At 38.3% G+C, this 13,573-nt stretch overlaps 1 protein-coding gene across 7 annotated transcripts in view; it reads right to left on the bottom strand.

Annotated features, from left to right (window-relative positions):
- Positions 1–13,573, bottom strand: part of DST (dystonin) — a 296,486-nt gene that overhangs the window by 80,913 nt on the left and 202,000 nt on the right. For all 7 annotated transcript variants that reach the window (XM_061460566.1, XM_061460567.1, XM_061460568.1 and 4 more), the window contains 11 exons: positions 12,976–13,099; positions 10,887–11,095; positions 10,303–10,620; positions 9,962–10,128; positions 9,267–9,423; positions 8,875–9,001; positions 6,718–6,780; positions 5,519–5,754; positions 3,749–3,878; positions 2,061–2,260; positions 155–650 (listed from right to left, as the gene is read on the bottom strand). In XM_061460566.1, coding sequence (XP_061316550.1) covers positions 155–650; positions 2,061–2,260; positions 3,749–3,878; positions 5,519–5,754; positions 6,718–6,780; positions 8,875–9,001; positions 9,267–9,423; positions 9,962–10,128; positions 10,303–10,620; positions 10,887–11,095; positions 12,976–13,099 — 2,227 coding nt within the window. The remainder of the gene's footprint in view (positions 1–154; positions 651–2,060; positions 2,261–3,748; positions 3,879–5,518; positions 5,755–6,717; positions 6,781–8,874; positions 9,002–9,266; positions 9,424–9,961; positions 10,129–10,302; positions 10,621–10,886; positions 11,096–12,975; positions 13,100–13,573) is intronic.

Raw genomic sequence — 13,573 nt, 5'->3', positions numbered from 1 at the left:
CCTTTTTAAGATAACGGCACTCTCCTAAATTCTAACATACAACTGCTTGGGGGTTGACAAAGAACTGACATTAGACACAGCTCACTCAGCATCTGTGTAAAGTGATGCTCTAGTTTATGCCTTAGATACTATTTCTATTTAAATAAATACTAACCTGCTTTTTGCTCAATATCCTTAAATGATTTTAAGAGGCCATCTAGCTGTCTCGTAAGTTCCGCTTTCAAATACTCTTCTCCAACCAGTGTTGACAGCTCTTCACAAAGAGCTTGAGCTGCATTTATATTCTTCATTTCCTGCTCTATTTCCTCCTTCATTTCTCTAGCAACTTCCAGCTGTTGTTTCACAGCATCAGGTTGTGTACTCACAGCCAGGCTGCTGCTTAGTTTGCTATCCAAGGCCCTTAGTTTATCAGATAGACTTCTGAGTAGACTTTGATACTCTGTACTTTTCACAATGGCTTGGTCAATTCGGTCACATCTGCTCCTCAGTTGGCCAGTCAGGCTGTCCCATTTTTGTGCCACAGCTGTCAGTTGCTCTTTTACAATTTCATGGGAGGGTGGATGTTCACCAGGTCTCTTCAGAATCCCTTCACCAGCCATAGTTAATTGCTCATATTGTGGCTTTCTGGTGTCAAACTCTTTGAGCAGAATCTGGTAAAAAAGAAAAATTTAAAAAAGCATTTAACTTCATGAAAAAAAGAAGCCAAGTACTCCTGACAAAAATCTTCTGGAATCTGAAGAAACTAGGCTGTCTTATTGAGTAATTGATCCCCAAGTTTAAAAGCCAGTGAAATAATTGCATCTCCTACACACAAACTTTTGTTTCCAAGCATTCACATCAAAGAATCAGGTTCATTTACATATTATCTAATGGAAATTCAATCAGTAGATACAGGTAAACAATTCTGTTAAGACTACAGTAATTAAGTTACCGTACCAAGTAAAATGATTGCTGTTTAGTTTCAAGCACTGCCTTCCTTCTCAGACAGTTTCAGTATTTGTCTTCAGATAGAACTTCAAAGAAAGCATATTCTAACGTTATGTTGCAATATATTATTATAGCACAGAGGATATTTGAATAATTCACAAAATAAGTGAATGTGCACTGTAAGAACTGTAAAGTTGATGTCACTGCTTCCCAGTATTTTTTATTTTTAGTCAGTAAGTCACAGTGCTTGAAGAAGAAGGGACAAGTATCATGCCTTTATTTTACACAACATTCCAAACCCTTTATTTCTAAGTCAGTTAGATTTAACTGTCAAGGACTGTTACATGATACATAAAAGTTTTATGCCAGCTGTCTAGATTTCTGAAGCACTCAGAAACCAATATTAAGTCATTTTCACACAGTATTAGTTCATTTCACATGCACAGTTCATGTTTTAAACACTTCATTTTAATCAATATTGATATGCCAGCTTTAATAATATTTTTGCAAAATACAAATGTTATTTCTTATCACAGTTTAAAATAACTGACAGCAATATAAATGTTTGAAATTAACATTTCTAGTTTCTGCAACTTTGTCCACCTTTCTTTTGTCTGCAGTTGGCTGTATTTCTGTAAGTAAACTATTCCACTTTTTCATTATACTTTTAGTCTTTCGTGTTCTTGGCTCCATATCTACTCACAGTACTGCATTTCACTCACCTTCATTGTTTTGTTAGCTACTGGTGCAACCAAGTGAATAAAGTCTCAAGAAGCTAGTTCTACAACGTCAACTGTATATGAAGACTGACCATAAAACGTAGCATACACAATCAAATTAATAAAACTTCAAAGGAACATTTACATCTGACTACAGACAAACTACAGTATGGGCAAAACAAAAAAATTGTATCAGAAGATCAGTATCTCCTTTAGCTGTTCTGATCTCTACTCTTACGATAATTTTTTCATGTCATTACTGTAGTCAAGTAGGACTTAAGCTGGTTATTTGCTGATAAAAAGTAATGTCTCATACTAACTTCACTGTACTCTATCCAGATGCAAATCAGTACTTTGCTAGGAGCAAAAAAGCAGAAGAAACTTAAATCAAAAATGAATGCTGGGACTACTCACCTGAACCTGTTGCTTTTGTGTATTGAGCATATTAGGATCAATTGATAGAGGTCCCAGCACACTGACCATTAGCTCCTTTTCCACAAGCCAGTGTTTTAGCTGAGTTTCTGCTGTCTGGAACTGTGTCAGGTAATTTGAAGACTCCTCCAGTTTTTGTTGTCTTTCAGATGCAACTTGATTGAGTTCTTTCCATTTGGAATCTAACAACAATAATGTTAACATATTGCATGCACATTCTAGCAGATGGGTTGTCAGACAGCAGACTAGATATGAAACATAAACGGAGCTCTCTAATAAGGCTTCTTGATGATTAACTCCAGATGGCTTATTGCAGTGACTCGGCAAATACATCTTTTAACAGTCAGATCCATATACACTTGGATGAAGGTCTGCAGTTTAGCACAGCCACATACGGAACTTTTAGAGCAATGAATATACAATGTGTAATAAATGGGGATTTGAATATTACAAAATGAAATACCACCAAATTCAGGTGTTGGTATCAAATTATGTAAAAGCCAAAGGGCTGTACTCAGTTAAAACTTAGCTGCCTGATTTAGATAGACAAATCTTTCTGCTTATTCAGTAAAAAGAAGCAGACACCTTTACAAGGGTGAGCAGAAGCCCAAATTTAAGCTTCTACTCTGAGCAGCCCTCTGAAAGCACACACCTCTTGTAAATGTCTGTATTAGGAGCCGGTAGAGATTAACTGCCTCATTTAGACATCTAAACCAGGTACCTAGTGACAGGCCATGAGAATACTTCTGTGCACACCTATTTCAAAAGTGCTGTGTCAGTTTAGGTTCACACCTAGGCCAATCTATGGTCTTGTAACCTCCCCATTTCCTCTGCGATACTGTCAGTGCTTGCTCATTCAGCTTTGATCTTTTGGGAAGTCTCACTGTCCCTGAATTTCACCCCTGTTTTTTCAGGGTTTTTTTGTGCCACTTCACTGTCTTTGAACTCTGCTCATTCCATAATAATTCTCTTTCAACACTACTCAAGTTCTGTTTGAGACCTTACCTGCTACTTAAACTTTTCAGAGTTTCACTTACAAACAGGAGAGGTCGGAAAAATTCTCAGCTTTAAAATTATTCTTCTTGCAGCTATAGAAATGCTTTTCAGTATGAAACAAGACTGACCTATGATTTATTTAAAATATTACAAACCTAAGAAGAATTTTTAGAAGATCATGATGATTATGCACAGCAGTATCTCAAAATCTATTGTCCAAAAATGGTAATTTCCATTTTTTAGGGCAAAATTTATGGAATCAATTTTAGAAAATGGCAAGAAGCCACCAAAATCACAAAATGACAAAAGCCACCAGTGCATGGGAAAAAAAGCATGAAAAAGAGCATTACCAAGAACTCAAACTGTTCTTTACATGAAACATGTATCTCGAGCAGAAACTGACCGGTTGAGTTTTAGCTGCACACTGTTCGAAAAAGATAAAGCCCTCTCAAACAGGGCATCAACCTATAGCTTTTCACAATTGCAGTATAAATTCAAAATCATGGACACGTGTAATTACTCCAGATCTACACTCTTGTAAAGGGAGTTATTTCCCAAAAAATTAAGGAGAGAGTAAGACACTAAAAATAGTAGTGACTGCTAATACATTAAAAAACTCAGAATGAACCAACTTCTAAATCAGTCTGAGCTATAATACAGCTTTACTGAAGTACCTATTTTATCCAATGTTTGTCTCCACTTGGGCGCCTCAGGAGAGTCAGGGTTCTTCTCCAACAGCTCTGTCACTTTGTCCTTCAGTTCCTGCACTTTATTCACACTTTGCTTTAATTCAGTTTCAAAAAGCTGAAAATTCAAGTGATAAAAAATGCAAATAAAGACTAAGTGTAAAGTTTGAAGTCCATAATACTGAGATGCTAAGCATGAAGATAATAACTATCTAACACTTCCACATTACTTTTCTGCTATGACTCTCAAAACACTTTATAATAGCATATGTTGCTGGTCAGGGTTTTCTGGGGAGAGAAAATCTGACAGATTTAAACTACAGTAATAATAACAATTATTGTTTAATTTGAACAAATAACAGAACTAGAAGAATTCAAATAAATAAGATCTACTAGGTCTCATCATATTCACATATACTTGGATTCCCTTCTTGTACGAAAGACAAACTGACAAACACACAGTACAGTTCACAGCAGAAATAACTCAGCTAGCACCAACAGAGAGGAGCATGGTGTGGCCTCATTTACCTCAGTGGAAATCCTGCTACCACAGACATACTGCTTCTTGTAGCTCACCTAGAACCATAGTTAATGACCACCACAGCTTAAAGTGACTGAGATGCCCCAGCAATTCCTAATTCATGCTGTTCTTGAAGAAAGAAATGAACAGTCCTTACATGCCTTGCAAAGGGCTCTTACATGAATATTTTCAAGTAACAAAGCTTGCCCTATGGAGCTGCATTTTAATTATCTAAAAACTACTAAAAGAAACATTGAACAAACTGTGCTTGATTTAGAAATTAGTAAAAGGTCCAGCTGCTTCAGAAAGATGACCTTTGCCTGAGCACTCACTCAGTTTTCCAACTGTGAACACTTCTCTACTACTACACCAGGGGTAAGATGGTTATGTTAGCCTTGCACATTCTCTGTTGAAAAATAAGGAGCTAGCTTTCTTCCACATCTAGTCTGAGTTTTAGGCCTGAAAGTAATCTAAGTCTGAGGAAAGTTGGTAGCTGTTCAGCTTACTTTTTAAGGATGACCCCCCCCAAATATAAAAGAAGAACCTCAGCTGAAGCAAATTCTGTCCTTGTTTATGCACAATCACAGGCAAGGAAAAATTTTCTCTATGCCTCACATTACCCTTTACAGACCAGTCTTTATATGTGTAAACATTGCCCTTCGTTGCTAGAAAAGCATATGTCTCCAATGCTGAAACAGGACAGAAGCTTACTGCTGATTCAGTGCTTTTCTTCTATCAATTAAAAAACAGGGAGGAGACTATTGTGCAGCTATATAACTTAACAAGCATAACATGGCTGCTGAAGAGAAACACTGCCTTGGAACAGACATAAGCCACTACAGCTGCAGCGACTGGGAGGTCTGTGGAGTGTCAGTGAACCAGCAGCTGCAGAAATAGCTTTTGGATAGATACAGCTCTTCAGATCTTACAAGCAACCTGGTATATATCTCTAAACCAGTAAGGAGACCAAAGAAGTTTACTGCATAATCAATACAGCCTCACCTATTTAAATTGGCCTCCAAAATTATTATTTTCTGACCTGCATGACTCCTCTCTGACACAGTGCTCCTTTTACTCCACTGACACAGTTTGCCAGATTTGCTCTAAGCATGACTGGCATGCTTACTAGGATCATTTAAATACCCTCTGCAACATTAAGCTAGGCTGAGATGCAAGTTATTCAAATACAATTTGCCCATTAACTGCAAGAAAGAGTATTTTTTAAAGGCACAAAGCACCTTATGTTGCTCAACTTGGGCTTTAACCGTTTCACTATCAGTTGGAGCAGCTTCCCAATCTGATGCAGTTTTGTCCATTTTTTGCAACCATTGCATCATTGATGTGGACTCTTCCTGAATATTCTGCATTTTTGAAAGCATACTTTCTAGTTCTGAAATCTTTTCCTTCAATAAAACTCCCAAATCTTCATAACTGTGATTTACATCAGACATGGCTTGTTGAACAGTTGTCAGTTCTGTAAAAGGAAAGATGCACAAAGACTGTGTTAGAGGTTACAAGCCCTTCAAACAAAACTTAGACTTCAAGAACTTTTAAACAGTGCTCTAAGTTACAATAGCTAATAGTCCCCAAGTAAGAAGTTACTGAACATGTTAAAAGTTATTTCCAATTCACTCTAAAAGTGGTAACACTACATCTGAATGACCTAATACAAGTTCCTAGTTGTAAGAGCTTCAGGTAAATTAATACTTTTCAATCTTTCTACCCATTATTATTTTAGTATTTTAAGCAACAATTCCATAACAAAAAGTTGAACATACTGGACTGCAGTTTAGTTAGTTACACAACAGCCTAACACTGCTGCAATTATTTTTTCCTCACCATTCATATATCATTAGAAATGTGTTTTATCACTGAGAGAGCACAACAGGCAGATGGTGTATTAAGTAGACTATAGTTTAGGAGAGCAGACACTGCAGACTTGGGACGTGGTATGCTTAAGCACATATAAAGTGCCTGTGTCAGTTCCTTTGTTTCTGTAAAAGGGTTGGTCACACACAGTGATAAAAATGTAAGTAAAATGGGTGTCTTTGTATGTCTGTGTATGTGAGTGTTGTGAACACTGGTGGGTGTTAAGAAGTTTCAAGCCACATACACACATACTAGAATTTTCTCCAAAGCCATGTGCTACATTAAAACAACTATCCCTGTATACATTTACAGAAGTGCATATTGATTCAGAAAACACAGCCAAATTTGATCTGTCTTCAAAGAAAATACTGAAGGTAAGTATTTATACAATTCATTTTAGTATCATGCCCTAGTCAATATAGTTGCCTTACATTATGATAATGTGAATTTTCAGTCTGCTAGTGACTGCTACAAGCAGACTCATGTACAATATTAAAAAAATATATTTAAACGTTTAAGAGTAATTGGCAAGTACATTTCTTTATCACATCCTGAAATTTTTACTGACCTTTATTTTTCAGGAAATCCTGAGCTCCTGGAGCTCCTGCATCACCATTTAACATTGTGCCACCTGTGGATTAAGAGATGAAATCCCATGCTTACTTGGACCTTTTCCCACCAAAACCCCAGCACTGCATTTCCTCTTCAAAACAGTGTGACACATAGCTGTCATTATAATTTTAAAGAAATATCTGAATGCTAACCTTGTAATAACCTTTTTTTTAGTTTTTTTTTAGTCTTTAAATATTTTAAGGTTGTTCTATGTTTAAAGCTGCTCCAGTCATCTAGTAATGTAAGTGGGACCACATATGCACAGCATGTGCATAGCAGATGGGTGTGCACATGGATGCACATGCAAGTATGCACATATGCATGATATATTAGCAGTCTTAGCTCTCACAATACTCTGCTGAATAAATTACTGTAGTAGACAAAGGTCTATGCCCTAACTATGATGCCTAATCACATCCATATGGATAACATCACTTCCTTCTTCTCTCCAAAAGGAACCTCTTCCCTACTGCCTATTGAGAATAAGATTTTATCCAGAATCTTTGGATATGGCCTTTGGTATGGGTATGGCCTGTGAAAGGGCTAGCTGGCAAACACTGAGACTCTGAGGAGAACACTAAACATTACACAGCAAAGCAGCATAAAAATGGTCATTGCATACACCACATCCAAAGGCACTGCTTACTCAGGATACCTCTACCCACCAGGGAAGTGGCTGAGTCACCACCCAGGAAGTATTTTGAAGACATGTAGATGTGGCGTGCAGGGACATGAGGTGGACAAATATCTCCCTATTTTGTCATAAGCACTTGACAGGGATTGTAATGTGGCGTCATTACTATCACTTGGAGGCAGCTACTCACCCAGGTAAGCTCTACTAGTTAAACATAGTTTGAAAGCCTCTGGACCCAAGGCTACATGGGCTTTGTAAAACGCTATCAGACCACAGAGCTGGGCAAATGGTCAAGCTACAGAGAACTGCAAGGAGAATCACTTCCTGCTCCCCTGCATATATGTATTCCCCGATGAGCAACTGACAGAGAAAGATTAATGTTTGCCTTGGAAAAGGCATCCACCCCACAGTACCAGCTGGACAGTGAGGACCACATTAGTGGCAGCTGGAGGATGGCAAGAGAAAACAAACCAGATAAGAGAAGTCACAGGCCCCAGCCAGAGCCTTGTAAATCTTCATGCTCTCTTAGCTGGACTCCAATATTTATAACTGTGATTAAGTGATACACAGTACAACTCTTGTCCAGGAGGGCAAATACTCTCTTATCTGGAGGATTACAGCTCCTCTCATATGCTAGTTATTCCATTATTTTTCTATCTGGATACGAAGGAGTAGAGAAAGGGGCCAAGGAAGAAGGCCAAATATCCCATGTAAGATTCCAAAATGTTCTTCAAATGTTTTTTACTTAAAATTCAAACAAGAATGAAACCAGAGACAGTTACCACAAAGAGATCTGAGAAAGCATTCTACTCTTGCCAAATAGGTATCCTCCAGCAGTCCCTACCGTCCCAATCTTTTGCAGATGACCAGTGAAGGCCAACATACTTGAATTTGTTTCCAGACCTGACTGAATATGTGCTTATGGCCATTAAAACACCTTAGGTAGCACATGCCTTGAACTATGGCTTGAATGATACTTGGCAGAATTACTGGTTTATGTAAAATAAATTAACATTTAAACAGTAGAGTACAGAAAATCATGGAAATGGATTTGCTGCCTATAAAATCAGATTACCAGTAAAAAGCTCCAGACTGGAAATACATTTTGGCCCAGAAAAGTCACGCTGAGATACGGAGCTGATTCCCTTTCATGCTTTTGTTTCCACTAAATCATTAACTGGCATTAATTATGCTATTGTATCAGGATGAGTAGGCTCACTTTTTGGATAAAACATGTCCTCATCACCCTTCTAACAAAAAGTCCATGATTCTGTAAACCTTTATATGCTTCTTTGGTGTCACACAGAATAGCCTTGTGGCCATTAAGGAGGTACCTCTGTGGCAGCAATGGTGTGCAGTGTTTACAAAAGGAGGGTTTGTATTTCTCCTACTTGTGGGTAAGTGAAGCACTGAACACTACTCACAGTAAGTCCATTTCTCACCATCAGAAGTTTTCTGGAATGAGGTGAAGGTGCATACCTGACTTTGCAACTGCTCTCAGTTTGGCAGGAGAAGTCACAGCAGTAATTAGATTACACAGCAGTGTTCCTCTGCTGTTCATTTTCTGCAGTTCAGGGGCTTTTGATGTCCATTCATCTTTTAAATTCTGGTTAAGAAAGACAGTAATTTGCTCATTACAAAACTGATTTCAGACTTAGAAGATTTACTATAGAGAAAGAAACAACCTTGCTACTAGGGAATCCCCTGAAGTATATCCAAACATGCGAAGGAAATGGGAATGTAAATGCAGACAGCAAGCTCCCTTGTCCCAATCACTGCGACTGCTTACAACTGAAGTCTGTACTTTTCTGTTAGTAACAGATGCCCTATTTCCTTCAGCTGTATCTCACTTTCCCTCTACAATGTCTTACCAATGTATCTTCCAAAGGTTTCTTTAATTCCTCTGTATTCAGAGAGGGTTGTGCTGCTGGAATTCGTTCTGTCGTCTCTTTTATCCATTTCTTTAATGATTCTACAAGGAGCTCAAAAGCATCCATTTGCTTCTGACAAGATGATACATCCTCTTCTCTAGACAATTAAAGATAATTAAAGGAATGACAGTGTTCCTTCTGATAATCAACCCAACAGATATTATCAATTTGATATTGCTATTCCCAAATTCAAAGAGTCACAAAAGACAATTTTATGGATATGAGCAGAATGTGGAAAATGTAGTCTTGCTGTACAAGAAGTTTGTAAGGAAGCTCTAATAATTTATCCAGCAGCCTGATTCCAAACAGTACTCTAAAGCACTTTGCACAAGCAGCAATTTATTTTCTATCAGAGAAGAGGGGAAGTAGGGTTTTCTTGGAACTGACAGGACTCCAGTCAATATCACAAAATTTAAACAGCACTTGTCTTTACAGCCCACATTAGAGCTCTTGAACCAGAGAGACTAACTACAGAGGCATTTCCGAATAGAATCTTGTTTTGTTTTTAAATTAGAAAGCTCTCTTACTACATGGTTAACTGCAATCTCTTGAGATTGCATGTGAGAAGACAGCAGTCATCACAACATGCACTGTATTATTAGCCAAAGTGGAAACACTTTCATTGTTCAACTTACTTTTCCTTTACAGTCTCCTCTACCTCCCTGAACTTCTTTGACAAAGCATTTACTTTTTCTAATACCAATGCTTTATCTCCAGGAAGAGCACGTAATGAAAGTTCTTCAAGAAGCTGCTGCAAAACTTCTAGATCCTTCTTATGTTGTGCCAATTCTACACTAGCTTCCTGCAAAATAGAATTACATTCTTCATATTAGACTTTACAATCACTTGTTCAAAAAATTCTCGATTTTAGCTAACCAACCGAAGCTGGGATACAAGCATGCCTTATTCGTTATTCGATCACTTAGATGAGTTAAACTAGAAATGCACAACATATTCAAATGGAATGTTATAGTACCTGCATATATTGAGACACTTCACTAACATCCTTTCTTGGTGCCTCTGTCTCACTGAGTGCCTGGTTTTTCTCATCTATAAATGACTGAAGTTTCTCTGACAGACCTTCAAATAACTCCACTTTAGTCTTCAACTCCTCCATTTTTATAAGCTTCTCTTTATGCCTGCTACTTGCTTCAGAAAATCGTCCTGAAAGTTCACTCATTTTAGCTTGCAGTGTGGATGCAGTGGATGGATCTGATGTTTCTGTGAACTTCTTAACTTTTTCATTCATGGTGTTTATACTGCTTTGGCGGCCCGCAATGTCTTGTTCTAGCACCTGAAACAAACAAGAACTACTTTGTATTGCTTATAACTAAATTTTAAGATTTGAAACTGGTCCACCATAGGAAGCAACAAATCAGTACGCTAGATAATCAGTGTAGATCTATTTCAGGTACAAAAAACCTTATGTGCAGTTTCGCTTCACAAAACAGTCCTCTTAATTAAGTATTTGGAATCTGCTATAGGTGTTAAACTAGGATTTTAATTATCTCTTGAATTCTGATTTATCAAATGTTTCTTTTTTCAAAGAATGCTACTTACAATGCTTTTACTAATAATATCCTGAATAGCAGCAGAATTCAAAGGCACTTGGTCTTGTTCTTCAAGACTCTTTTCAACTCCTTCCATCCAGTCCAGCATTTCATCCAAGCCATCCTGCACACTTAGAGATCGTGTCAGTGTTATTTGGAGCTTCTCATTCCTTTCATTCACTGATTTGGATAAATTGTCATACCTCTCCACAATATCATCTGATAAAGAGAAAATATATTCAAATGTTTTCCTTTAGTAAAACTAAGCTTTTAATTCATTTTACAAGTTCTTATGAGGTGCGAATCAAATATTGCCAATATCAGGATGAAGCAAAAGCATCAGCTTTATTCAGAAAAAAACCACACAAGCAAAGATCAAAATCTTCAAATAGAGCCAAGAAGCCCACAGGAGAAGGGAAATGAAGAAGCAGCTTACAGCTGTACTTCCCAGCTTTTAGAAACTGGTTCCCATGCAGATCTAGCTTTTGACAGCTATTGACTGTTCCCAAGAAACACAATAGCGTAAGACAGCTCTTCTACGATTATGTCTCTTATGTTATTGTTAGAGCTGCAAGGTTCTTCCAGATGGTTCTTCATTAGACCTTCAACACTTTGGGATAAACCTCTGAAAGTTACAAATTCCATGTATCTCCCATGGAATTTCATCACCAGCTCCAAAGAGGCAAGCCCATGCTTGTTTTATTTTGTTGCTTTGCAATTTACTTACGGGATTCCAGTAAGAGACAAGTTGTGTGACACACATAAATCTTCAAACTTCAGACAGTGGTGAATGTCATGCTGTGCTACTTCTCACAACTGACAGGAAAGAGTATTGGGTGTAGGTGGCAAGGTTTTGGGCCAGAAGAGGCATGGGGCTGCCCTATGATAGACACAAGCGGTTCCAGACAGCTCCAAATGACCCACCACAGAGCAGGGCGGAGCTCCTCAGCCAAGCTGGTGGTGTCTCTGAGAAAATGTATTCAAGAAAGAGGAAAGTGCTGCCTGGGACTGAGAATTAAGGGAAAAGAAAGTGTGAAAAGCAGCCCTGCAGACATCAAGGTTAGACAAGAAAATGAGGGAAAATGTATTCAAGGAGCAGAGATTCCCCTGAAGCCTGCGGATGACCATGCTGAAGCATATAACCCCACTGCAGCACATGGAGGACCCTGTGCTGGAGAAGGTGGATATTCCCTGAAGAAACTGCAGCACATAGAGAGCCCAAACTGGGGCATCATTATCCTGAAAGATTTCAGCCCATAGAGAAGACCTACAGTAGAGCAGGTGAGAAGTGTGAGGAGCTGTTACTGGGCTGACCACAATGACCCATTCCTCACTCACCTTGCACTGTTTGGCAGGGAGGAGGTATGAGTAGCTGGGAAAAAACGAGTGATGGTGAGCGTGGAAAAAAAAGGTGTTGCTTCAATGGGTCATTGCTTCTCACTATTGAAATATCTCTTATTTGGCAATAAATGAAATTTAATTTTCCTCAAGTCAAGTCTGTTTTGCCCATGACTTGTAATTGGTAAGTGATCTCCCTGCCTTCATCTCAACCTATGGGCTTTTCCATCTTATTTTCTACCCCCATCCTGTTGGGCAACAGGAGTGAGAGAGCAGCTGGCTGGGCATCTGACAGCCAGCCAAGGTCAACCCCATCGCAGACAGCTTCTTGAAGTCAGAAGGAAATAGTTCCTTGGCTAAGCAAACTCCAAATAATTACTTGGAAACATAAAATTGGAGTCAGTTCCTTGAACCTTACCATGCTCCTTCCCACAGGAGAATTTACGATCCTCAGAAATAACTACCTCTGTTTGGCATGCCCATCAGTAACATGAGAATTAAACATAATCCCAATTTTGGAGGTGGTGGGTGGAGGTGGGAGGGTGTAAGAATAAAATGACAGCTTTTAAGTGGAAATCACATGGATCAATGTAGCAGACAGACCAACAATGAAGTTACTGTGTTGTAATAGCTTATGACTCAGCAAAACATGGACTTGAACAATGACACAAGAATGTTAAAATGCTGTATTTTGTCACTTCCAGTACCTGCATGCAGACACAAGTGATAAAAAGAGGTATTAAGAAAAGTAAACATTTTACCCAGTGTTTTCTGAATCTCATCTTTGTCTGGCATCAACTCTCCCCTTGTATCCAATAACACTTCAGCAGCTTTTTTCAGTTTTTCTACAGCAATTTGGTGGTTTGAAACTTGTCCCTGAAGAACCTGTAAAATTCCACAGTTATCAGTTATACTTTTCAGTACAGCCAGTAGTTACGTTTGCAAGGCTTAAGATACAGCATACAATTTACACTTAGCGCTGGGAATAAACTAACTCAACTTATGAGCTCTTCTAAGAAGAATCTTCACCAGTGGCTATGATTGCTGTTGACTATCTGGCCTTTGTTTTAGTTTATTCACCATCTTTTTCATCTTCTGTTGTACAGTACTTCTCTGACTCAACTGATTTCTTGCATGTAACTTTGAAATGTGTCTTTTGATTAATTGTTTTTAAAGATCACTTGTATAGACTCATGTACTATCCAGAAGAAAAATAAATGTATTTTTCAACTCAGCATTAGACTACAGTTGGTGGGGGAGGTGGAACACACAGTCATCTGCAGTAGTCGCATGTTCAATGTGACTTGCATTGAAAAAGGATCAGGCTGATATCGTAGCGTAAACAGCAACAGACTGAAA

Source organism: Pezoporus flaviventris, unplaced genomic scaffold, assembly GCF_033815535.1.
Source record: "Pezoporus flaviventris isolate CSIRO_AGI_PZ_B2104156 unplaced genomic scaffold, CSIRO_AGI_Pfla_v1 ptg000031l, whole genome shotgun sequence".
In the NCBI taxonomy this organism is placed as follows: Eukaryota; Metazoa; Chordata; class Aves; order Psittaciformes; family Psittacidae; genus Pezoporus; species Pezoporus flaviventris.
The sequence above is the reverse complement of the archived record's forward strand: the minus strand, read 5'-3'. Positions and strand labels throughout refer to the sequence as shown.